We start from the raw sequence: 27,586 nt of genomic DNA, 5'->3' as shown, positions 1-27,586 counted from the left end.
TTGAAGACAAAAAAAACAAGTGATAAGGGGTTTGATTTAAAAAAGCCGTAAATTTGGTTTTTTTTAAAATTTTCAGTGTTTTTTATACAATGTTTTTTTATTAAAAACGAAATGAAATTTTTTCCTTTTCCTTTTCCTTTTTTTTTAGGGTATAAAAAAAAGATTTATTTCATTCTTTTGCTCTTGATTTCCTCACATTGTGAGAGGAGAATATATTGTCTTTTTGTGTTTTAAAACATGTCACAAAACCCCGAGTAAAAACTTTTTGGCCCTTCCTTTTAACGATGGAGAATACAAAAAGGGATTTTAAATATTGAAGGAAACCCAAAAAATATCATTCCAAAATAAGTAATTGTATTTTGGTTTTTCGGTCAAATTTTTAGAAAAAAGGGTATTTTTCCCGAACTGTTATAAATTTTAATTCGATAACGTGTCCGTTTTAAAATTTTTTTTTATAAATTTGTATTTTAAAAAAAACTTTAAATATTTCAGGGTTTTTAATTTTATTTGTTTTTTCAAAAATCATCAGCAAGTCCCAAGGGCGTGGTCCTTTGGTGATAGGCGACCCTATGTGATTACAAAAAAAACATAATTATGTTATCGGCCCCCAAAGGGTGTGTGCAGCATACCCATGAAAAAGGGTGTTTTTTTAATAGTCAAATTTTTTAAATCCTTTTTGGATTTTTTATAAAATTTTGTTATCAATTTTGAAGGAAAAATGTTTTAAAAATGGGTTTACTTATATTAATTTAGAAATGGGAGAAAGATAAGTTTTCTCATCAAGCAAAAAAAAAACTTTCCCCTTTGTTTTAATTTTTGGGATTTTTAAATTAAAAAATTTTGTGGGAAAAAACAGGCTGGCCCCATGTAAGTAAAAATTTTAGAAAAAAAATCATTTTACGGATGTAATTTTTTTAGAGTTTTTAAAAACTTCGGGAGGGGGAAAAAGCATATTAGTAAGCATTTTTAACTTGTGTTTTGGGCCAAAACCCCCAAAAACCCAATTTTGCGGAAAAAACCACCCCCGAGGGTTTAAATTCGAAATTAGAATGCTTTTTAGTCTGCTACTGCATTTTTTTTGAAAATTAAATTAAAAACTTTTGAAAATTTTTTAAATTTTTAATTTAGTATTTTCATTGGGAAAACCCAAGACCTATAAAAGGGGGTTTAACTTAGGGCCTTTTTTGGGTTTAGATTCTCTCGTTTGCAGTTTTTAATTCAAAAATGATGTTGAACATTTTTTGGTAATTTTAAAAATATCGGGTTTTTTTATATGGGTTTTAAAAAAGAAATGATCCGGGTCATTGGGGGGAGGGGTTTGCTCGGAATCGGGGGGGGTCCCCGGGGTTTGAAACCCAAAAGCCCTCTCGTCACTTTTTTTCGTGAGCAAAAAGGGAAATTGATCTGCTGGCCCCCACTCCCCCCCAGGTGTGAAAAGGGTTTCTTTGGGGGGCGGTTTCTGTGGGGAAAAAATTCCCAATGTCCTGTGGCCATGTGGCGGCCCGCAATATCCAGGAGTCGAAATTATTCCACGGGGAAAAACCCCAAGATTGTTCCAAAATGTAGCCTAAAGGGGCCAGGGGGGGAAAATTGGGAGAGGTCGACCCGAGCGTTTCCCTTTCGCCCTTGGAAGAAGATGCAAAAAAAAGAACTTTAACTTTTAATAGGGGCTGGGGAACTAAAAATTGAAAATTTTACTTATTTCAAATATCTAAAGGGATATAACTCTATTTCTTTAGGTTTAAAAAATGGGAAACCCCCCGGAAAACTAAAGTTCGCGGATGAGGTGAGTTCAATGAAGCCCTTAAATTCTGCGGAAGAAAGGAATCAAGGTTTGGTTTTTGGGTAAGGGATTTAAGTAGACAAGAATTTAAAAAAAATATGGATTACTATTATTTGAATTTAAACATTTTTAAAAATATAGATCTATATGACTCAAACGCTTAAAATTTTTTAAAAAGGGCAAGACAATTTATAATTTTAGAATAAGTGTGTGCCTAATACCCTTGCCGTTTTCCGAGGCGCTGTCTTTGATTTTTAATTTAATTAATAATTGAACATATTTACATTATTTTGTTGATTTTTTCTTAAAGGGAAAAAAAGCGTGAATCGGAAGTGTAGGGCCAAATTTAAAAAAACGGGGTTTTGCCCTTAATGGTGAATTATGACTCCGGACATTTTTCAATTAGATAAAAAAATTTTTTGGTTTTTCAAACAAACAACAAGAAATGGACAAAAGAAAAATAAAATTTGATATTAATTAGACACAAATGTGGGGTTTTTTAAAAACCCAAAGGTTTCAGATGGGAAAGATCTTTCCTCCCAAAAAAAAAACTTTCTTAAAACCCCAAAAAATTTTAAAAAAAAATTATGCATATTTTTCCATTAAATTTAATAAATTTTTTACAACTTTATTTTTTCCTTTTTTTTTTTTTTTCGAAAAAAAAGTGACAATTTTGGGCCTTTAAAAACAACTATTTAGCCCGGGTTTGATTTTTCATTTCAAATTATGTTTTTGTTCGCATTTTTATGTCACACTTTTTGCATTTTTAAAATTTCGCCATTTTGGGTGTTTAATGTGGGAAAATTTCCCAAAGGGTTTATGAATGATTTAAATTGAAATTTAAAATTTTCAAATTTGTCAAAAAAACCTTTTGGTTTGAAAAAATTTTCAAAAAAATTTATCTTTTTTAAAATTTGAAATTTTTTATCTTCAGAGAGTTTTTTTAAAGCCCCAAATATATTAATCTTAAAAGAATACGTAAAAAAATTGAGTAATTTAAAGTGAACTAAATTTTCCCAACGTTTGCAAGAAGTAAAATTTTATGGGTATAGTTGAGGGAAAAAATTTTCCCCGGGACGGGGGAAAAAAATGACTATTTCCCAAAAGATAGAGATTTAAAAAAAACCCAAGGCCAGTTTGAAAAATTAAAGAAAAAGGAAAATCGCGTTTCAAAAATCAACGTGCATGATTTCAAAAAGGTAACCCATCCATTTTTTAATTATTAGTGGGGGTTTTTTTAAAGGGGCCGGGTACACGGGGTACCCGGGCCCCCTAAAGTACCCAAAAATTTCAAAAATGCGTTTGTTTTTGTTTCTACTTACGCATTAATGGTACTTATCAAAAATTTCATTCCAAACCGCACGTACAAGTACGGCCTTTTCTTTTAACTTGGTTCTGTAAAACGAGCTGCAGTAGGGGGTTAAAATTTTTTGCCCGTATGGAAGTTTTTTTTATTGACAAATTTTGAAATTTTGTTTAAAAATTTACAGTTTTGGAATTTGGTTATATTGATATCAGGGGTTTTTTATATAAATCACTTGGGAAATTTTGTTTATATTAAACCCCAAAAATGAAAATTTTTTTACATTGGCAGTTGGAATTTGGGTTTTAAAAAAACAGTACTTTTAAAAATTTTTTTTATATTGAAAGTATGAAATTTTGTTTTTATTGACAGTATGAATTTTGTTATATTGACAGTATGGAATTTTTGTTATTATCTAAAAAAGGATTTTCCTGGAAAAAGCCCAAAACCCCCCAAATAGAGCCCACATTTTGGCTCTCCCAAGGGTGGTCTTTATAGACAGGTTTGACTGTATCTGGGTAAAACTAAACAGTTGTTAAAGAGTAGCAAACTTTCTTTAAACTCTATATGCATGTTCAAGTTCGAAAAATTTGTGTTACACCTTTAATTATTCAGTTTATTTCTATTTTTTGATCTGTTCTCTTTCAGAATGAATAAATTGGATATAAAACAGTATTTAGAAAAAATATACAAAGTGCCAGTTCTTAGTGTGAGGACAGAGTTGAGAACAAAAGATATCAAGGCAAATACATTTCATAGTAAGTTACAGTTCTGTGACAGTACACTGCTTTGTATATTGTCATTTATTACAAAATCTTTACGTACATGTATTAGCTCGACTGTTCGATATTCAATATTAAATTGAAACTTCACATGTGCCTTTGGGATTATAAACTAGTTGATTGCATCAAGTCCCATAACTCTGACTTGCATTTTGGTCAAATTATGTCCCCTTTTGAACTTAAAACTTCCGGTTAAAGATTTGCATGCAATTTTATATCTTGGAAACTAATGCAGATACTGGATTGGAACTCTATAGATATTTTAACATTTAGGGTAATATTTTCCTTCTTCTGGGACAATAATTCGAATAGTCAAGCATTGGCTGTCTTACGGACAGCTCTTGTGAGCTCACCTGAGCAATTATCAGGGGAGTTATTGTGATCGCTCGATGTCCGGTGTCTGTCTGTCTGTCTGTCTGTCGTTTGTCAACATTTAGCTTTTGTATGTGATAGAGGCTGTATTTTTCAACTGATCTTCATGAAATTTTGTCAGAATGATAACCTTGATGAAATCGAGGCCGAGTTCGAAAATGGGTCATCTGGTATCAAAAACTTCAGTTTGGTTTCAATCTTATTCTTTCAATAGAATTTTTAGCTCACTGGAGCACGAAGTGCTCATGGTGAGGTATTGTGATCATGCTATGTCCATTACTGTCATGCATCCGTCTGTCGTCAATAGTTTCTTTAAACAACATCTCCTCCAATATAACTGAATGGATTTTGATGAAACTTGGCCTGGATTTTCCTTGGATGCTGTCCTGTCAAAGTTGTTGAAACAGTTTCGCTTGGTTGCAAAATTAATAGGGGCCGCCAGAGCTAGAAATATAAAATTTTCAAACGACAGCTCCTCTTAAACCACTGAAATGATTCAAATGGTCCTTTTGTGACCTACTACCAAGAGTATTTAAATTATTTTGATTTGTCAAAAAACATGGCCGCCAGAGGGCATGGTCACTTTTCCCGGTTTGTATATAGTATAAAATTTCTTGTTGAAACTTCTGGTCCGATTTTAAAATAATTTTACACAAACTACACTTGTGTGATCTTCTACAGAAAGTGTTCAGATTATTCTAATTCGTCAAAATTCGTCGGAGGGCATAGTCACTTTTCACGATATGTATATATTGGAAACTTTAAAAATGTTCTTATCAGAAACAGTAGCCCAATTTTAAAACAATTTTTAGCTCACCTGTCACATAGTGACAAGGTGAGCTTTTGTGATTGCCCTTTCTCTGTCGTCTGTTCGTCCGTTCTTTTGAACAATTTCTTGGGAACACAAGAGAGACCACATTTTGCAACTGATTTTTATCAAACTTACACACAACTTGTATTGGCATAATATCTCGGTTCCTTTCGAAAACTGGCCAGAAAGAGCCAAAATTTGCTAGTAAAAAGATAGAGACCACATTTTGCGACCGATTTTAATAAAACTTGCACACAAGTTCTATTGGCATAATGTATTGGTTCCTTTTGCAAACTGGCCAGATCCCATCATGGATTCCAGAGATATCTTGGATCCAATTATAAATCTGTCAGATCCAATCATAGGTTCTGGAGTTTCGGCCCCTAATTGACCTCTGAAAGGGTCAAAATTTGTTAATTTTTACCTTGTGAATACGATAGAAGTGACATTTTAGATTTGATTTTAACCACACTTACACACAACTTAAGTCACAATAAGATCTCAGTTTCTTTCGAAAACCGGCTAGATTCCGTCGTGGGTTCTAGAGTTTTCTATTTTGGCCCTTTCAGCCATATAGAGGTTTCATTTATGCTTTGATTTGATACAAACTTGCACAGAATGTTTATCTTGATGGTTCCTATACCATGTTAAGAACTGGGTCATATGGGGTCAAAAACTAGGTCACCAGATCAAATCAGGAAAAGCTTGTTAATACTCTATAGGCCGCATTTATGACTCTATCTTCATGAAACTTAGTCAGAATGTTTATCTTTATGATTCCTATTTTAAATTAAAAACTGGGTCATATGGGGTCAAAAACTGGGTCACATGGTCAAATCAAAGGAAAAGCTTGTTAACACACTTGAGGCCACATTTATGACCCTATCTTCATGAAACTTGGAAAGAATGCTTATCTTCATGATTCCTAGGCCAGGTTTAAGACTGAGTCATAAACTAGGTCTCCTGCTCAAATAAATAAAAGCTTGTTATCACAATGGAGGCCATATTTATGACCCTATCTTCATGAAACTTGGTAAGAATGTTCGTCTTTATGATCTCTAGGTCAAGTTTGAAAATGGGTTGTGTGGTTTCAAAAATTAGGCCAGAGTAGGCCAGATCAGCTGGTCAGCTATATAGGCCATCATGCCCCTCTTGTTATACTAAAGAATTTTATGTATATCATCTGTTATTTGTAAAGAAATATGTAATAAAAAGATCATTAGGGTAACATCGTGAAAAGTGAACTTGTCTTAGAATCTTTTAAATGTCAGTTAACATTTTCCGTAGAATATTCTTGTTTATTTTGGTTCTAGTAGATTTTGTGACTAATAACCTGCACGCATGTCTTTATATAAAATTTTTACAAAGACAGGAATTTTCTACAATTTCAGAAGGAAAAATTACTGAGGGCAGAGAGACTATATGGAGAGAAGAGGAAAAATATGCCTATGTTCAACTGGTAATAAGAAAGGATTATTATAATAGTAATCCATCTGGAATGCTGGATTTGGCTTGACTGGATTTTGCCAGATCGGATATCACGAGGCACGCAAGCGCCGAGTGTGATCACACCTTGCAAAGTCAATGAGAGCCTAAAACAAATTGCGCCTAGTGTGATCAGATCTTGCAAAATCAACAAAATCCCAGTTCTAGCTACAGTAACTGTTATAATGACACTTTTATTATATACCTCCACCTTTTTGTTTGTTGTTTTGTTATCGAACGTCAATGTTTATCAATGTTAAAACAGAACTGAGTGAAGTTTTTATGTGCCCTATTTATAGAATTGAGGCCAAATACCACATTGCAGATCAAGATACTGTTATAATAACCCTATTTTATGAAATCTTTGGCAAGTTCTAAAGTTCTCAAGTTTTGCATAGAATTTATATATAAAAACTGAAAACTGGTAAAAGTAGGTAAAAATAAAAGTCAGTTATTGGTATAAATTTAATGCTAAAAGAATATCAAATTTTTGCATTATTTCTAAAGCATTGCAACAGTTCACTATTTTCTGCACAATGCTTTTGGTTATTTATAAGAATATTTTGCAAAAATTTTGTCAGTTTGTACCACAAGTCATTTCCAAAGTACCGGTACTCAGTTTTTATGGATTTTTGAGACAAATTGTTTTTCACCGAAAATGTGTGGGTTAGTCCCGTACTGTTGATTTTAACTGTAGATAGGTTTTGATGTAAAATATTCAAAATAAAAACATAAAGAAGAGAGCCATGAAGGCCCTTTATCGCTTACCTGACCTATTGACCTAAAGATCATCAAGATAAGTTTCATTAAGATATGGTCATAAATGCGGCCTCTGAAGTGTTAACTAACTTTTCCTTTGATTTGACCCAGTGACCTAGTTTTTGACCCCACACGACCCAGATTTTAACTTGACCTAAAGATCATCCAGATTAACATTCTAAGTTCATGAAGATACAGTCAGAAATGTGGCCTCTAGAGTGTTAACTAGCTTTTCCTTTGATTTGACCCGGTGACCTAGTTTTTGACCCCACATGACCTAGATTCAAACTGGACTTTGAGATCATCAAGATTAACATTCTGACCAAGTTTCATGAAGATACAGTCATAAATATGGCCTCTACAGTGTTAACATGCTTTTCCTTTTATTTGACCTGGTGACCTAGTTTTTGACCCAAGATGACCCAATATCGAACTCATCCAAGATTTTATCGAGGGTAACATTCTGACCAAGTTTCATTAAGATTGGGCCAAAATTGTGACCTCTAGAGTGTTAACAAGCTTTTCCTTTGATTTGACCTGGTGACCTAGTTTTTGACCCCAGATGACACAATATCGATCTCTTCCAAGATTTTATTGAGGGTAACATTCTGACCAAGTTCCATTAAGATTGGGCCAAAACTGTGACCTCTAGAGTGTTAACAGTCAAATTGTTGACAACGACGGACGGACGACTGACAGACGGACGGACGACGGACACAGGGCGATCACAGAAGCTCACCTTGAGCACTTCTTGCTCAGGTGAGCTAAAAAAGGAAAAACATTACTCCAACTGATGTGAAGAGTGTCAGTAACTTCAGAACCACTTGACCCAGAATGTTTAAACTTATAGGATGATTGGTCATGCAGTGCAGATGACACCTTTCAATTTTGGGGTCACTCTGTTAAAGTTCAAGGTCACTGGGGCCTGAACATGGAAAACCATTTCCGATCAATTACTTGAAAACCGCTGAACCCAGAATGTTGAAACTTCATAAGATGATTAAACATGCAGAGTAGATGACCCCCATTTATTTTTGGGTCACTCTATTGAAGGCGATGGTCACAGGTGCCTGGTCATTTAAATCATTTCTGGACAGTAACTTGAGAACCACTTGACCCAGAATGTTGAAACTTAATAGGATGATTGGACATGCAGAGTAGATGATCTCTATTGATTTTGGGAGCACTTGATCAAAGGTAAAGGTCACAGGATCCTGAACAATAACTCTAGAACCACTAGGCCCGTAATGTTGAAACTTAGTGGAATGACTGGACATGCCAAGTAGTGATTCTTATTGCAGCCAACCGTCAGTGTCTCTTCTTTGACTGTTGCTTGTCCCCCTATTGACTTCTTGCCTATACGACCATGCAATGGGGAAGACTTGCACTTTTTTGCAAAAGCATCCTCTAGTTCTACTTTGTGGAACTTCTTTTATACACAAAAATGTGTGATTTTACCATAAAAGCTCTTGTTGAAAACTGATTGGAGGACCAATATCTTCAGACCTAATGATCAATTTAGCACACAGTCATATCTATAATATTGGCTGAATTTCTTTGAGATACAAAGATGCTTTGAAAAATGTTTAATAAAATGAGCCGTGCTATGAGAAAACCGACATAGTGGGTTTGCGACCAGCATGGATCCAGACCAGCTTGCGCATCCGCGCAGTCTGGTCAGGATCCATGCTGTTCACTTTCAAAGCCTATTGTAATTAGAGAAACTGTTAGTGAACAACATGGATCCTGACCAGACCGGCGGCTGCGCAGGTTGGTCTGGATCCATGCTGGTCACAAACCCTCTATATAGGTTTTCTCATGGCATGGCTCAAATCTATATTGTAGAGCAGTATTTGTTTCAAACATGCAGAACTACCAAAAATAACCGAATTCTGATGATTGTGTTTGTACTGTGGAATCATTTAATTTCGTGGGCATGAATTTTGTGGTTTTGGTCGAAAACAGCAATTTATGGGAATCTGAATTCGTGGTTTTCAATTTTTGAACATAAAATGAATCATTGGATAGGCATTTTCTTGTTTGTTGGGATTAAATTTCGTGGACTGCCTCAACCGCGAAATCACAAAAATTAATCCTTCAAGAAAATTAATGATTTCACAGTATAATAAGTTTTTTTTCGTTATTTTTTTTCAGAAAAAAGACAAGTTTGAATACCCCGATTTCTTTGGAGAGGGTGGCAAAACAGAGATGACGGAGAACACTCTTAACTATGAAGCTTATGAGAAGGAACAAGGAAAAGTAATATCAGAAAACACTTCTTCCGTTGGGATACCATTTTGGTTTTCTGGTAGAAGGAAGCCCGAGTTCAAGAATTTGAAACTGAAAAAAGACTGAGAAATTTAATGGTGTGTTTTAAAGGAATTACAGATGGAACAGGATCATTCGAAATGTTTCTGCAGTGTATTGACAGGGATGATAATGACCAGTCTGAAAGTCTTGTCTTTTCAGACATCCACATCTGAATGATGGCGTAAGAATGTGGTTTAAAAAATGTGAAACACGATTAAAGGATATAATGAAATGACAAAAGCACATGCTGCAGAACAGAAATTTTTGTTTATGTATTTGACTGACCATTAGTGTGATACCACTGTTTAATTTTTGTAACTTAGAACAGAAGAGTCTGTAAGAAGGGAGACAACTCTAAATTACTTATTGAATGACAGAAAGAGCAATTGTAAGAGAAATTTTGAAAAGTTGGCTATTGCATGATAAAAACTAAAAAACAAACACATGTCTATATGAGAATACTAGTAAATGGAATTTAATTGTTACATGAATGATAAATAAGTATTTCGTTTATAAAATAGATACTTGTATTTGAAAAATTGTAAACTGTTAAGCAAAGGTAAACAGAAAAGAACTCATTTTTTGTGACAAAGTCTTGTTATTAAATATGATAACTTACAACATGTGGAATCAAGAAAACTTACAACATGTGGAATGAAGAAAGCTTACAACATGTTGGAATCAAGAAACATATTTGATAGATCATGTTATATTCAAGTAAAATCGTTAAAATTTTTCTCATGGCAATTTTCCAGGTAGTACTAGTATCTGTACATGGATTTATCATTGTCACCGGGTCTAGTCATAGAATTAATAATACATTAATTTTTTTAGCAGTTTGGTTAGGGAAGTCATGAAAAGTGTGCATGCCCGTCCCCCCAAGGAAGACATTACATATTTATATTATTATATCTGTTAATGATATAAATGATATTTCTGTAATAATCAGAAGGATTTTAATATTTATGCCACCCATCCAAGAAGATATATTATTTTGCACATGTTGGTTGCATCAATCTGATTGACGGTAGAGCGAATGGTTTCAGCTCAATAACTTGAGAACCACTTTACCAAGAACATTCACACTTGGTAGCATTATTGGGCTTATAAAGTAGATGACCCATGTCGTTTTGGGGTAAGTAGGTCAAAAGTCAAGGTCATAGTGATAACAGGGTTGAAAATTGGACAACCCATCATTGGGATATACATGTTTTACAAACATCTCTTGTTGATCTACATTTCAGTGTCTAGTCTTCATTCAGTGGTGCCTCGTATTTTCCCAGAAATAAGGATAATAATTTTGGCAGACTCAAGAACTTCTATTAACCCTTACTGTGCTAACTTTATATAATGAACTTGTCCATTTTTCAATTCGTACAGTGAATGTTTAAAGGGGTGATTACCAAAAATATACTGACTGTATGGCGAACATTGCAGGCCTTGATCAGACTGCACAGATGTGCAGGCTGATCATGATCTACACTGGTCGCAAAGGTAGAATCAACTGTGTCCAGCATGATAATGTTTAACCACTATGTGTAAATCTTCGTCTTTCAGCAAGTTATTATCAAAGAGATATACTGAATACTTTGATTGCAACACAGAGGCAAGTTTTGAATAAAATGGTCATCAAAAACACAAGTGACCTAAATCCTTAATAGGGGAGTTTCATGAATTGTGTCCTAATTTTGCAAGAATTTATTTAAACATGACAAAAGTTGAAAAATGTGTTTTATTTGAGTTTAAAGCTATATTTTTGTATGCCCCTGGCATCTACTGATGTGGGAGGCATATAGTGATCGTCCTGTCCGTTCGTCTGTTTGTCCGTCTGTGCGTACGAGGTTAACCAAATGGGACCGTCTAGCATCAGTACCCCTTACTAGAATGACTTGATACTAATGCAGATGTAACCTGTGACCATTTCTCATCTTCAGACACCATCTGACCTCAGTTTGACCTTGATATCATTTGGACTTAGGTTGCTTTATATTGGCCATCTCTTGGTTAACCAAATGGGACCGTTTCGTCTAGCATCAAAACCCTTGACAAGAATGAATTGATACTAATACAGATGTAAACTGTGACCATTCCTCATCTTCAAACATCACCTGACCTCAGTTTGACCTTGACTTTGACCTCGTTTTGGACTTTGGTGCAAAATCTATCGACAAGGATGCCACCGGGGACATCAAGCGTTTATTGAACGCAGCTCCTTGTTTAAGAAAATTATTTGTGTTATTTACACTTTGTACTGCTCTGTGTAAAGATTACAATTAGAGCACAGCATTACATGTACATGTAATATTGTTTACATAATGATTGAAGAAAATACATGATCCTGTGATTTCTTGCTGAATAAAGTCATTTGTTATTATTCTGTGTAATGGGATAATGTTTTGTTTAAGTGATCATATACCTATTTCTCTTCTATATTCAAACATTTTTTTTCAGTGATAATGTTTTACATCATGAACCTACTGTGAAATGATATCAACATTTTGACAGCTAGTTATGTTGACTTCATTGCCTGAAATTCATGCTCAACAGTGTTCTTGTGACTGGAGATTCCAAAATGCTTGCAAAAATAAACTTGAAAACATTTTGACATTGTTCCTGCTGAAATGAAATGGCTGAAGCTTAAGAATAATCTTTTTGTCAGTTTGTGTATGCATGGACATATTCTTTTATTTAGCATGTTTAACCTTTACCCTGCTAAATTTCTAAAATGGAATGGTCCATCATTCAATTTGGGCAATTCCATTTATTATTTGAAGGGGTGTTCACTGAAAATTTACTAACTGAATAGCGAACAGTGCAGATCATGATCAGCCTGAACAGATGTGCTGGCTGATCTTAGTCTGCACTGGTCGTAACAGCAAAACAAATTGCTGCCAGCAAGCTAAAGGTTAAAATCCTGGTTTCATTCTTTACCAAAAGGTAAAAAAGCCTTAAAATACTATTAAAAGGATATGCTTCAAACTTTTACAGACGAACAAGCTTGATGTGCAGATGACCATAACGAAAGGAAATTTTGTTGTGTCTACTTTTACAACAGTTATGTAGAATATAGAAGAAAATTTTGGATATCCTTGAAGGTTTCACAGATGACCTTGATGTGGAGATTACCATGAATAATTAACTTTTTTCTGTGCACGGCAAAATTACTCATTTTTTTTGCATGTCAGCACGCATTTAGTGTATAAAATGCATAATAAACTGACTTAAGGTTAGGGTTAGTATCACCATGGTTACAAAATATATACATTTAAGATATTTTCGTTCAAATTTAGTTAATCCGATATAAACCGGAGTCTGTAATATATCACATGCGCACCAGCTCTGTAAGTAGTCACAGCCAGAAAGTTACTCGGATGCTCAACCTTATTTGAATACAATTTGCTTCAAACTTTCAATCAGACATCCTTCATGTGAAACTAAAAACATAGATATTTAGAGGGTGATGAAGTAGGCTGGGGCATATGTGGCTTTTGGACACAATTCTAGTTCCACTTAGCCCGTTTTAGGGGACATCAGATCTGAAAATAGGGGCATCATGTCTAAAAATAGAAAAAAACCTTTTGAATAACTATTCACAGGAACAACTGCATCGACCTTCATGCAAGGTCCTGTCTGAAAGAGTTTTTCATTTGGGTCCACTTGGTACCTTTCAGGGGCAACCAGAGCTAAAAATAGAAAAACAAAACAAAACAACAAAAACATGTAAACAACTTCTTCATATCAGTTGGGTTATCTTCACCAACCTTGTTCTGTATTATCCTTGTATCAGTTTCTCTCAGGTTTGTTTCAAAATGATAATTCTTGATCCCTTTTAAGGGCCACTATGGTTAAAAGTAGAAAATAACCCTTATCACGAACCAGTTGATATTCATCTAACATAGCCTGTAGTATCTCAAATATGTTCAAGTCATTCTGCTAAGCCACTCCAAGGGACCAGCTGAAGTAAAAACACAAAAAACTATATGCAACTTCTCATGAACCGCTTGATTGATCATCGGCAAATTTGTTCGATAGCGTACTTGTGTTTGCATCAGATGGTTCCACTAACTAGAGGTTGCCACAGCTAGAAATATAAAAATTATTTAAACAACTTCTTTCCATGAACCACTTGAAAGATTTGCAGTATACTTGGTCTGGGGTGTTATTTGATGGACCTTTCTCAATTTTTATGCCCCTGACCATAAAATGAGGATGGGGGGATATAGTGTTACCCCTGTCCGTGCATGTGTTTGTGTGTGTGTTTGTGTGTTCAGGAAACTTTGACATCCATGGTCCGATTTCAGAATAATTTGACACAAGTGATAAGCATGGATAGATGTGTCTTGCGCAAAAACCATTTAACTAGCTCAAAGGTCAAGGTCACAGTCCTTGGTTGAATTTAGCCAATTTTCACTACATAAGTGGTCTTCGTGTCTGGGCAATAACTTTGACATGCATGATCTGATTTCAGAATAATTTGACACAAATGATAAGCATGGATAGACAAAGTGTCATGCGCAGCCCAAACCCTTTCCCCTACCTCAAAGGGCAAAATCACAAGTCCTTGGTTGAACTTAGCCAATTTTCACTACATTACAGATTACTAAATTTTCTGGTTTTCCTACAATATTTTTTTTTGTAAATAATAGGGGGCCCAAGGTTTTTTCTTTTAGTTTGTGAGCAGTACCATGCCTGTGATCTTTCAGAAAATCTTCTTGTCCAAACCCAAAGGACCTAGGGCTTTGATATTTTGAATGTGACACAATCTAGTGGTCCTTTACTAAGATTGTTCAAATTATTCCCCTAGGGTCAAATATGGCCCCGCCCTGGGGGGGGGGGGGGGGGGGGGGGGGAGTCACATTGTTAACATACTACTTATATAGGGAAAAACTTTGAAAGTCCTGTTGTCCAAAAAACACAAAGTATAGGGCTTTGATTTGTGATCGCCCTGTGTCCATCATCCGTGGTCGTCAGTCCATCGTCTGTCGTCGTCAACAATTTGACTGTTAACACTCTAGAGGTCACAATTTTAGCCTGATCTAAATGAAACTTGGTCAGAATGTTACCCTCAATAAAATCTTGGACGAGTTCGATATTGGGTCATCTTGGGTCAAAAACTAGGTCACAAGTCAAATCAAAGGAAAAGCTTGTTAACACTCTAGAGGTCACTATTTTGGCCTAATCTTCATGAAACTTGGTCAGAATATTACCCTCAATAAAATCTTGGACGAGTTTGATATCGGGTCATCCTGGGTCAAAACTAGGTCACCAGGTCAAATGAACGGAAAAACTTGTTAACACTCTAGAGGTCACAGTTTTGGCCCATTCTTAATGAAACTTGGTCAGAATGTTAACCTCAATAAAATCTTGGATGAATTGGTTATTGGGTCATCTGGGGTCAAAAACTAGGTCACCAAGTCAAATTAAAGGAAAAGCTTGTTGACACTGTAGAGGCCACATTTATGACTGTATCTTCATGAAACTTGGTCAGAATTTTAATCTTGATTGTCTCAAGGTCCAGTTTGAATCTGGGTCATGTAGGGTCAAAAACTAGGTCACCAGATCAAATCAAAGAAAAAGCTAGTTAACACTGTCTGTCCGCTAAGCTCAGTAGGTAAGAGCATTGGTCTACGGATCTCGGGGTGGCGAGTTCGATTCTCGGGCGGGGCGTATGTTCTCCGTGACTATTTGATAAACGACATTGTGTCCGATATCATTAGTCCTCCACCTCTGATTCATGTGGGGAAGTTGGCAGTTACTTGCGGAGAACAGGTTTGTACTGGTACAGAATGCAGGAACACTGGTTAGGTTAACTGCCCGCCGTTACATGACTGAAATACTGTTGAAAAACAGCGTTAAATCCAATACAAACAAACAAACAAAAGTTGACACTGTAGAGGCTACATTTATGACCATATCTTAATGAAATTTGGTCAAAATGTTAATCTTGATGATTCCTAGATCAGGTGAGCGATACAGGGACTTCATGGCCCTCTTGTTGTAATGCAGCATCATCTAGTGGTTCTCTACCAAGTTTGTTCAAATTATCCCCGTAGGGTCAAATATGGCCCCGCCCTGGGGGTCGTATGGTTTATATAGACTTATATAGGGAAAAACATTAAAAATCTTCTTGTCCATAACCTACAACATTCAAATTTGGATCAAATAGTTCTGTATAAATAAGGTTGAATTTGTGTTCGTGTGCTAGTTTAATATTTTGACATAGTGCAGTCTATTTATAGAATGGTTTGTTTGTACCCATAGCACGTGCATGAATCTGGGAAACACTTGACGTGAACCGAGTTCCGGAGTAAATCTATTATGTGCCGTTTGTCTATCTTACGCAATGGAGCAAACACAATGTATTTTTTCACCATCTATAGTCTGTAATATCCTTGCACTACCTTCTCAAGTTAATCAAAATGATTCATCACAACAGTACCCTATGCTTGCCTTATTTTGATATGAAAAACCCATAATATCTTAGATTTTGCAAACATCTTTCCCGCACAGTTTTAATCCAGTGTGTGTGGTAGCCAGCCTTTCTGTACTTTCGGTACTTTGACTGAAGGTACAGGCTTCAAATGTGGACCACTGGCACCAGATCAGAAAGAAAATACCTCCGTACGTGTTATACCCTACCCCTATGTATTCTACGAGAACCATGGTCATGAACGGGAAAATATACTAACCTGTTTCAATCGCGCATTTCATACCTAAAACACGCAGCGCGGTAAATGTGTACTATGGATATCAAACAAGTGGTAATTTATCTTCCATTGTGTACCGGTCACATTTTTTCAATACATCTTATCTTAGAAAAAGAACACGTAGTTTATAGTAATTTCAACGTTACACAAAAAACTTGCTTGAACTTCCCTGGTGAAGTTCCGTTCTAGATTACAAAACCATTCTGATTGGCTGTTGTGAAAATGTATGTCAATCGTCATTTTACTACACGTGTTCGCTAAAATGTGAAAATGCAGCATTAATGTGCAAAATGAATAACATAAACTGAACAGATGCAGACCAATGTACAATTTCAAATTAAAGATCATATACAAGATGAATTTCATTCATCATTTCGAGTTTTAGTGTAAAATTGTGATTTTGTTTTAAATTCTGTTTTTGTTTGTTTACGTTTAGCCAAACATGTGCACACTGCTGTGACCTCTAGACCGGATGTTCATTAGGGAAGGTCAAGTAAGATTTTTCTGTAACGTTGACGAAAGCATAAAATATGTTGATAATCTCAGCAATATGGAATATTGAGACAATGTGACTGGTGCACGATGGAAGATAAATTATCGCTTGTTCAATATGCTAGGTACCCATTCACCGAACTGCGCGTTTAAGTTGGGAAAAAATGTACGATTAAAAAAAAAACCGGGTTCCTGACCATGGTTCTTAAAGAATCCTAGGGGGGGGTTAAAACACACGGAGGCATTTTTTTTCTGACGGTGCCAGGAGTGGACCACACAAGTTTCGTGTTTCCGAAATAAAATTTTGACCTTGATTTGACCTATTTTCATTTTTTTTAGCTCCCCCTGACACGAAGTGCCAGGTGAGCTTTTTTATCGCCGTGTCTTCGTCGTCCGCCCTTTCTCAAAAATTTGACGTTAACACTCTAGGGGTCACAATTTTGTCCCAATCTTAATAAACTTGGGTCAAAATGTTACCCTAAATAAAATTTTGGGACAAGTTTGATATTCGGTCATCTGGGTCAAAAACTAGGTCACTAGGTAAAATAAAAGGAAAAGCTTGTTAACACTAAAAGGGGTTAAATTTTGGGTCCAATCTTAAGAAATTTGGTCAGAGGTCCCCTTTAATAAACTATTGGACGAGTTTGAAATTGGGTAATCGTTCAAAAAACGGGTACCGGGCAAAACTTGTTAACACCTAGAGTCACAATTTGGCCCAATCTTCATAAAACTTGGACAAAATGTTACCCCAGAAAAATTTTTTTGGACGAGTTCGAATTGGGTCACGGGGTCAAAACTAGGTCCCAGGTCAAGAAAAGGAAAAAGCTTTTAACACTGTAGAACCATATGAACTTATCTTCTAAACTTGCAAAAATTTTAATCCTGATGATTTTTGGGGGCCATTTTGAATCGGGTCTGTGGGGCCCAAAACAGGTCACAGGCAAATAAAAGGGAAAAGCTAGTCACATTTTACCAACTTAATAAATTTGGGTCAAAGTTAATCTTGTTATTTAAATCAATCTGGGGTCAGAGGAAAAAAACTAATTTTTGGTTAAATAAAAGGGGAAAAGCTTGTTAACACTCGAGCCACATTTATACTATTTTCATAAATTTTTAGTCAAAATTTTAACTTGATGATCTTAGGTAAATTTGAATCGGGTCAATGGGGCAAAAACAAGTCACCAGGAAAAATTAAAGGAAAAGCATTATCACGTATAAGCACATTTAGACCGAACTTAATAAAATTTTTGGTCAGAATTTTAAATTTTTGATGATCTTTGGGTCAATTTAAAATGGGGGTCAGGGGGGGTCAGAAACTAGGCACCGGGTCAAAAAAAGAAAAGTTTATTGACACTCAGAGGCCACAAAAATGAAAAACAAACTAAATTTTTTAAGGTTTTAGACTTGTTGACTCTGCATTTTATAGTTTTTTAAAAAAAAAGATAATTTTAAAAAAATAAATAAAATGGGGAAAGCGAATCCTTGATACACTATACGAGGACATAACAGAGGCCAAACCAACAAATAGTTATATAAGTAAGTCAATCTTCCTCTTTTCTTCAAACTGTAGTTTTTAAATTAAATGTATGGGTTTAAATCCCATTTTAAATTCACACTCCGTGGGTCATTTTGACTTACTTTGAGCGGGAAATTATGGCACACACTCGACTAGCACATCAAATTTGTTAATTAAATTTTAGTTATGCCGCCCATATGGTTTTTAACCGGGCGCGAGGGGAAAAACCCAAAACACACACATTTAAAGACTGTATTTCATGAAACTTTTCAAATGTTAAACTTGATAACTAAAGGGCAATTCGAATCGGTCAGTGGGGTCAAAAAAAGGTCACCAGGGCAAACAAAGGAAAGATACTTAACACCGGAGGCCCATTTTAACAATCTTAATGAAACTTGGTCAGAAGTTAATTGATGATCTTTAGGTCAATAGGTCAGGGGAGCGATACAGGGCCTTCATGGCCCTCTTTTTAAGGACAGGGTTCAGATTTGACCACATGTGTTTTTTTTTCAAGCTACATCCTTCAAATTTTGGGCCACATGCATGTTTTGTGTACCGAAAGAAATTGACCAGTGCCACTTTTACTTTTTCAACTACAGCTTTAAATATGGCCCCTTTCATGGTTTTTTTTTGAAACAAACATGACCTTTATTTTTTACCAGGAAACCCCTTTCAATTTCAAATTCAATTCAAACTTCCACATTTTTTAAGTGCGGGCCAAATTTAAACCACATCAAATTTTTGTTTCCGAAATGAACTTTGCCTTGCAATTTATGTAGGCCTACTTTTTCCCTTTTTGAAGGTACAGATTCAAATTTGTACCCCATGCATAATTTTGTGTTCCGAAAGAAAAATTTTACCTTACTTTTAACCTAGGACTTACTTCCCCCTTTCCAACGTACATGAATCAAATTTTTACCCCATACATAATTGTTTGGTTTTTCCCAAATGACTTTTTACCTTTATTTTTTACCTAGTGACCCACTTCCACATTTCTCAAACCCTAAGAATTTTAACAAAATGCTAGATTTGGTACGGAAATGAATTTTGACCTTGAGATTTTCCTAAAGACCTACATTAACAATTCCAATTTTCAGGCTTTAAAAAATTAGACAGTAGCAAAGGTTTGTGTACCGAAAAAAAAAATTTTACCTTTTACATTTTTAAGTGACCTTTTTTCTCATTTTTGAAGTACAGGATTCAAAATTTGGACCGCTGCTTTTTGTTTCCGATCTGAAATTGACTTACTTTGACATGACCCCACTTTTTCCCTTCTCAAACTACAGTTCAATTTTTTTAGCGACACCATAGGTTTTTTTACCGAAATGAACTTTTTACCTAGTGACCTACTTTCATATTTTCAAGCTACAGCTTTTTAAATGGACCACTACAAGGTTTTTTGTCGAAATAAAATAGACCGTTTGCCACAGTGACCTACTTTCCCCTTTTTTCAACAAATCCTTCAAATTAGGCCACATGCATAATTAGTATACCGAAAGAAAATTTTATCTTTACATTGCCTGTGACCACTTTCCCAATTTCTCCGCTACAGGCTTTAAATTTGGAAAACAGCATAGGTTTGTGTACTGCAAAAACTTTTACCTTGACATTGACCTAGTGACCTTTTGTCTCATTTTTTAAGTAGAGGCTTCAAATTTGGACAGCAGCTAGTTTTGTTTTCCCAAATGAATGTCTACCTTCTTTTGAAATAGTGATCACTTCAATTTTTTTCAAGCTACATCTGAAAAATTTGGGCAATGCATAGTTTTGTCACCGAATAAACTTTGACCTTGACATTTATATAGTGACCAAATTCCCCTTTTTGAAGGTACAGGCCCAAATTTTGGGCTACATGCTAGTTTTGTGTTGCGAAGAAATTTGACCTTAATTTTTTTCAAGCGACCATTTCACACGAAGCTAAGCCTTCAATTTTCCCCCAGCAAAGGGTGTACGAAAAAAGTTTTCCTGAGAGACCAGGGCCTATTTCAATTTTTGAAGGGCCCAAAATTGGGGCCACATGCATCCCTTTTGCGAAAAGAAATTTGACCCGATTTTGACCTAGGCCTCTTTTCAAAATTTCTAAAGCACATCTAAGAAAATTTAAACCCCAAAACAATTTTGTGACCGAAAAAAATTTTTTCCCCCTTTTTTGCTAGGACTGTCTTTTATTTTTCTCGAGCTACATGCCAAAATTTTTAACCCCAAAATAGGTTGGTACGAAAGGGCTTTTACCTTTTTAAAAAGACATAGTGACCTAACTTTATATTTTGAAGCTACATCTATGAATTTGGACTACATCATAGTTTGGGTACCGAAATGAACTTTGACCTTTAATTACCTAGGACCTACTTTAAAATTTCTCAAGAAACAAGCTTTAAATTTTGGCCCCTTCGTTTGGGGGCCGAAAAAACTTTTATTTTGACATTGACCAGTGCCTACTTTCAATTTTGAAGGTACGGCTTTAAATGTGGACTACATGCATAGTTTTGGTTCCGAAATGAACTTTACCATAATTAGAATAGTGACCTACTTTCACATTTTTCAAGCTACGGCTTCAAAAATTTGGGCCACATGCATAATTTTTGGACGGAAAAAAAAATTTTCCTGAGATGACCTAGTGGGCCTACTTTTTACATTTTTGGAGTGCAGGGTCAATTTGGACCACATCATAACTTTTTTGGTTCCGAAATGACATTTGACCGAAAAATTTTACCTAGTACCACCCACATTTCTAAGCTACATCGAAGAATTGAACAAAATGCATAGATTTTGAAAGGAAAAAAAACTTGACCTTGAATGACCAGTGACCACTTTTCATTTCCAAACTAAACTTCAATTTTGGGCTACATCATAGTTTTTGGGACGGAAAAAAATTTTTTTTTTCCTTTGGGTTTACCTAGTGGCCCACTTTCACTTTTTGAAGTACAGGCTTTAAAAATTTGGGCCACAGCAAGTCTTGTGTTCCAAAAAAAATTTTACCTTGAATTTACCCAGGCCTACTCCACATTCTCAACAACAGGCTTTTAAATTTGGGCAGTAGCATAGGTTTGTGTACGAAAGAACTTTGACCTGCAATTTAGATGATCATTTCTCCCCTTTTTTAAGGGACAGGATTCAAAATTTTGGGCCCCTGCAAATTTTGTGTTCCTAAAAGAAATTTGACATTACTTTTTACCTAGTGACCTATTGCCCCTTTCTCAAAATTACGGATTCAAATTTGTACCACATCATAATTTGTGTTCTGAAAGACATTTGACCCTTTATTTTTACCTATAACCTACTTCCATTTTCTCAAGCACATCTGAAAAAATTTTTAAAAAAAAGCATAGATTTGTGTACTGAAATTAACTTTGACCTTTAATTATTAAGAACCTACTCTCCATTTCTCAAGCAACAGGGTTTTAAATTTGGACAGTATGCCAGGGTTTGGTACCGAAAAAAACTTTTTACCTTTACTTGATTTTGTACCATTTTTTCATTTTTGAAGGTACAGGGTTCAAATTTGGACCCATGTAAATTTTTTGTTCCGAAATGAAGTTGACCTTACTTTTTTACCAGTGACCTACTTTCCCCTTTCTCAAGTTACTGTTCAAATTGTACCACATACATAATTTTTTGTTTCGAAAAGACATTTGATCTTTATTTTTTCCTGTGACCTACTTCCACATTTCTCAAACTACCTCTGAAGAATTTGAACAAAATGCAAAGATTTGTGTACGGAAATGAAGTTTGACATTGAGATTGACCTAGTGATCTACTCTCACATTTCTCAAGCAACAAGTTTTTAAATTTGGACAGTATGCATAGGTTTGTGTATCGAAATGAACATTGACCTTGACATTGATGTAGTGACCTACTTTCTCATTTTTTGAAGGTACAGAATTCAAATTTGGATTGCATGCATAATTTTGTGTTCCGAATTGAAATTTGAAATTACTTTTGACCTAGTGACCTACTTTGCCATTTCTCAACTTACATGATTCAGATTTGTACCACATGCATAATTTTGTGTTCTGAAATGACATTTGACCTTGATTTTGACCTAGTAACCTACTTCATATTTCTCAAGCTACATATGAAGAATTTGAACAAAATGCATAGATTTGTGTACGGAAATGAATTTTGACCTTGAGATTGACCTAATGACCTACATTAACATTTCTCAAGTTACAGGCTTTTATATTTAGACAGTATGCATAGGTTTGTGTACCGAAATGAACTTTGACTTTGACATTGATGTAGTGACCTTCTTTATCATTTTTGAAGGTGCAGGATTCAAATTTGGCCTGCTTGCATAATTTTGTGTTCCGAAATGAAATTTGACCTTACTTTTGACCTAGTGACCTACTTTCCCATTTCTCAAGTTACATGATTCAAATTTGTACCACATACATAATTTTTTGTTTCGAAATGACATTTGATCTTGATTTTGACCTAGTGACCTACTTCCACATTTCTCAAGCTACCTCTGAAGAATTTGAACAAAATGGAAAGATTTGTGTACGGAAATTAACTTTGACCTTGAGATTGACCTAGTGACCTACTTTAACATTTTCTCAAGGTGCAATCTTTACATTTAGACCACATGCATAATTTTGGGTACCGAAATTAACTTTGACTTTGACATTGACCTAGTGACCTACTTTCTCATTTTTGAAGGTACAGAGTTCAAATTTGGACTACATGCATAGTTTTATGTTCCGAAATGAAACTTGACCATAATTATGAGATAGTGATCTACTTTGACATTTCTCAAGCTACGGACTTCAAATTTGGACCACATTCATAGATTTGTGGACGGAAATAAAGTTTAACCTTGAGATTGACCTAGTGGCCTACTTTCACATTTTTGGAGGTGCAGGCTTCAAATTTGGACCACATGCATAGTCTTGTGTTCCGAAATGACATTTGACCTTGATTTTGACCTAGTGACCTACTTCCACATTTCTCAAGCTACATCTGAAGAATTTGAACAAAATGCATAGATTTGTGTACGGAAATAACCTTTGACCTTGAGATTGACCTAGTGACCTACGTTAACATTTCTCAAGCTACAGGCTTCATATTTGGACTACATGCATAGTTTTGTGTACCGAAATAAACTTTGACCTTAACATTGACCTAGTGACCAACTTTCACATTTTTGAAGGTTCAGGCTTCAAGTTTGGATTACATGCATAGTTTTGTGTTCCGAAATGAAATTTGACCTTAATTTTTACAAAGTGACCTACTTTGACATTTCTCAAGCTACAGCCTTCAAATTTGGACCACATGCATAGGTTTGTGTACGGAAATAAATTTTGACCTTGAGATTGACCTAGTGGCCTACTTTCACATTTTTGAAGGTACAGGCTTCAAATTTGGACCACATGCATAGTCTTGTGTTCCAAAATAAAATTTGACTTGATTTTGACCTAATGACCTACTTACTTATTTCTCAAGCTACATTTGAAGAATTTTTTTTTTTTTTTGGGGGGGGGGGGGGGGGGGGGGGGGCGGGGTTGGATTTAACGTCGCACCGACACATGATAGGTCATATGGCGACTTCCAGCTTTGATGGCGGAGGAAGACCCCAGGTGCCCCTCCGTGCATTATTTCATCACGAGCGGGCACCTGGGTAGAACCACCGACCTTCCGAAAGCCAGCTGGATGGCTTCCTCACATGAAGAATTCAACGCCCCGAGTGAGGCTCTAACCCACATCGATGAGGGGCAAGTGATTTGAAGTCAGCGACCTTTACCACTCGGCCACGGAGGCCCCTTGAAGAATTTGAACCACATGCATAGATTTGTGTACGGAAATAAACTTTGACCTTGAGAATGACCTAGTGACCTCTCACATTTCTCAAGCAACAGGCTTTTAAATTTGGACAGTATGCATAGGTTTGTGTATCGAAATGAACTTTGACCTTGACATTGATGTAGTGAACTACTTTCTCATTTTTGAAGGTACAGGATTCAAATTTGGACCGCATGCATAATTTTGTGTTCCTAAATGAAATTTGACATTACTTTTGACCTAGTGACCTACTTTGCCATTTCTCAACTTACGTGATTCAAATTTGTACCACATGCATAATTTTGTGTTCTGAAATGACATTTGACCTTGATTTTGACCTAGTAACCTACTTCCATATTTCTCAAGCTACATCTGAAGAATTTGAACAAAATGCATAGATTTGTGTACTGAAATAAACTTTGACATTGAGATTGACCTAGTGACCTACTGTCACATTTCTCAAGCAACAGGCTTTTAAATTTGGACAGTGTGCATAGGTTTCTGTACCGAAATGAGCTTTGACCTTGACATTGATGTAGTGACCTACTTTCTCATTTTTGAAGGTGCAGGATTCAAATTTGGACCGCATGCATAATTTTGTGTTCCGAAATGAAGTTTGACCTTACTTTTGACCTAGTGACCTACTTTCCCATTTCTCAATTTACATGATTCAAATTTGCACCACATACATAATTGTTTGTGTTCCGAAATGACATTTGACCTTGATTTTGACCTAGTGACCTACTTCCAAATTTCTCAAGCTACATCTGAAGAATTTGAACAAAAAGCATAGATTTGTGTACGGAAATGAATTTTGACCTTGAGACTGGCCTAATGACCTACATAAACATTTCTCAAGTTACAGGCTTTTATATTTAGACAGTATGCATAGGTTTGTGTACCGAAATGAACTTTGACCTTAACATTGATATAGTGACCAACTTACTCATTTAGGTACAGTATTCAAATCTGGACCGCATGCATAGTTTTATGTTCCGATCTGAAATTTGACCTTACTTTTGAGCTAGTGACCTACTTTCACATTTCTCAAGCTACATGCTTCAATTTTGAGCCACACGCATAGTTTTGTGTACCGAAATGAACTTTGACCTAGTGACCTACTTTCACATTTCTCAAGCTACAGGCTTTAAATATGGACCATCTACATAGGTTTGTGTACAGAAATAAACTATGACCTTGATTTTGCCAGAGTGACCTACTTTCACATTTCTCAACTTATATCCTTCAAATTAGGACCACATGCATAAGTCAGTGTACCGAAATGAAATTTGATCTTAACATTGACCTAGTGACCTACTTCCTAATTTCTCCAGCTACAGGCTTCAAATTCGGACAACATGCATAGGTTTGTGTACTGCAATAAACTTTTACCTTGACATTGACCTAGTGACCTACTGTCTCATTTTTGAAGGTAGAGGCTTCAAATTTGGACCGCATGCATAGTTTTGTTCCGAAATGAATGTCTACCTTGCTTTTGAACTAGTGATCTACTTTCATATTTCTCAAGCTACATCTGAAAGATTTGGACTACATGCTAAGTTTTGTTTACCGAAAATGAACTTTGACCTTGAGATTAACCTAGTGACCTACTTTAACATTTCTCAAGCTACAGGCTTCAAATTTGGACTTCATGCATATTTTTGTGTACTGAAATAAACTTTGATCTTAACATTGACCTAGTGACCAACTTTTACATTTTTGAAGGTACAGGCTTCAAGTTTGGATTACATGCATAGTTTTGTGTTCCGAAATGAAATTTGACCTTAATTTTTACAAAGTGACCTACTATGACATTTCTCAAGCTACAGCCTTCAAATTTGGACCACATGCATAGGTTTATATACGGAAATAAACTTTGACCTTGAGACTGAGGTAGTGGCCTACTTTCACATTGCTGAAGGTACAGGTTTCAGATTTAGACCACATGCATAATATTGTGCTCAAAATAACATTTGACTTGATTTTGACCTAGTAACCTACTAACTTATTTCCCTAGCTACATCTGAAGAATTTGAACCACATGCATAAATTTGTGTACGGAAATAAACTTTGACCTTAAGATTGACCTAGTGATATACTCTCACATTTCTCAAGCAACAGGCTTTTAAATTTGGACAGTATGCGTAGGTTTTTGTGCCGAAATGAACATTGACCTTGACATTGATGTAGTGACATACATTTTTAAAGGCACAGGATTCCAATTTGGACCATATGCATAATTTTGTGTTCTGAAATGAAATTCGACCTTATTTTTGACCTAGTGACCTACTTTCCCATTTCTCAACTTACATGATTCAAATTTGTACCACTTACATAATTTTGTGTTTCGAAATGACATTTGACCTTGATTTTGACCTAGTGACCTACTTCTACATTTCTCAAGCTAAATCTGAAGAATTTTAACAAAATGGCTAGATTTGTGTACGGAAATAAACTTTGACCTTGAGACTGACCTAGTGACCTACATTCACATTTCCCAAGATACAGGCTTTTAAATTTAGACAGGATGCATATGTTTGTGTACCGAAATGAACTTTGACTTTGGCATTGATGTAGTGACCGACTTTCTCATTTTTATAGGTACAGGATTCAAATTTGGACCGCATGCATAGTTTTGTTTTCCAATCTGAAATTTGACCTTACTTTTGACCTAGTGACCTACTTTCACATTTCTCAATCTGCAGGCTTTAAATATAGACCACGTACATAGGTTTGTGTACCGAAATAAACTATGACATTAATATTGACCTAGTGACCTACTTTCACATTTTTGAAGGTACATGATTCAAATTTGGACCACATCTGTAGTTTTTTGTTCCGAAATGAAATTAGAAACCTTAATTTTGATATAGTCACCTACTTTCACATTTCTCAACTTAAAGCCTTCAAATTCGGACCACATGCATAATTTAGTGTACCGAAATGAAATTTGATCTTAACATTGACCTAGTGACATACTTTCTCATTTTTCAAGCTACAGGCTTCAAATTGGGCAACATGCAAAGTTTTGTGTACTGAAAAAATTTTTACCTTGACATTGACCTAGTGACTTTCTTTCTCATTTTTGAAGGTAAAGGCTTCAAATTTGGACTACATGCATAGTTTTGTGTTGCGAAATGTAATTTGACCTTAATTCTTACAAAGTGACCTACTTTGACATTTCTCAAGCTACAGACTTCAAATCTGTACCACATGCAGAGGTTTGTGTACGGAAATAAACTTTGACCTTGATATTGACCTAGTGGCCTACTTTCATATATTTGAAGGTGCAGGCTTCAAATTTGGACCACATGCATACTTTTGTGTTGCGAAAGGAAATTTGACCTTGATTTTGACCTAGTGACCTGCCTACTTATTTCTCAAGCTACATCTGAAAAATTTGAACCACATGCATAGTTTTGTGTACCGAAATGGATTTTTACCAGCCTTTTGAGCTATTGCTTCAAATTTGGACCACAGTCATAATT

At 35.5% G+C, this 27,586-nt stretch overlaps 1 protein-coding gene across 2 annotated transcripts; it reads left to right on the top strand.

Annotated features, from left to right (window-relative positions):
- Positions 1 to 3,697: 3,697 nt before the first annotated feature.
- LOC123551590 (probable 39S ribosomal protein L23, mitochondrial) lies at positions 3,698 to 12,207 on the top strand. Of its 2 annotated transcripts, none has more exons than XM_053541065.1 (3): positions 3,698 to 3,844; positions 6,443 to 6,514; positions 9,451 to 12,207. In XM_053541065.1, exons 1-3 carry the CDS (start codon positions 3,736 to 3,738, stop codon positions 9,648 to 9,650), a joined length of 381 nt encoding a protein of 126 aa, XP_053397040.1. In that variant the 5' UTR covers positions 3,698 to 3,735; the 3' UTR covers positions 9,651 to 12,207. The 2 variants fall into 2 exon arrangements, with proteins under 2 accessions (XP_053397040.1, XP_045196571.2); XM_045340636.2 differs by having other exon boundaries at positions 3,699 to 3,844; positions 6,443 to 6,510; positions 9,450 to 12,207.
- The last annotated feature ends 15,379 nt before the right edge of the window (positions 12,208 to 27,586 follow it).

Source organism: Mercenaria mercenaria, chromosome 4 (assembly GCF_021730395.1).
Source record: "Mercenaria mercenaria strain notata chromosome 4, MADL_Memer_1, whole genome shotgun sequence".
NCBI classification, from domain to species: Eukaryota; Metazoa; Mollusca; class Bivalvia; order Venerida; family Veneridae; genus Mercenaria; species Mercenaria mercenaria.
The sequence above is the reverse complement of the archived record's forward strand: the minus strand, read 5'-3'. Positions and strand labels throughout refer to the sequence as shown.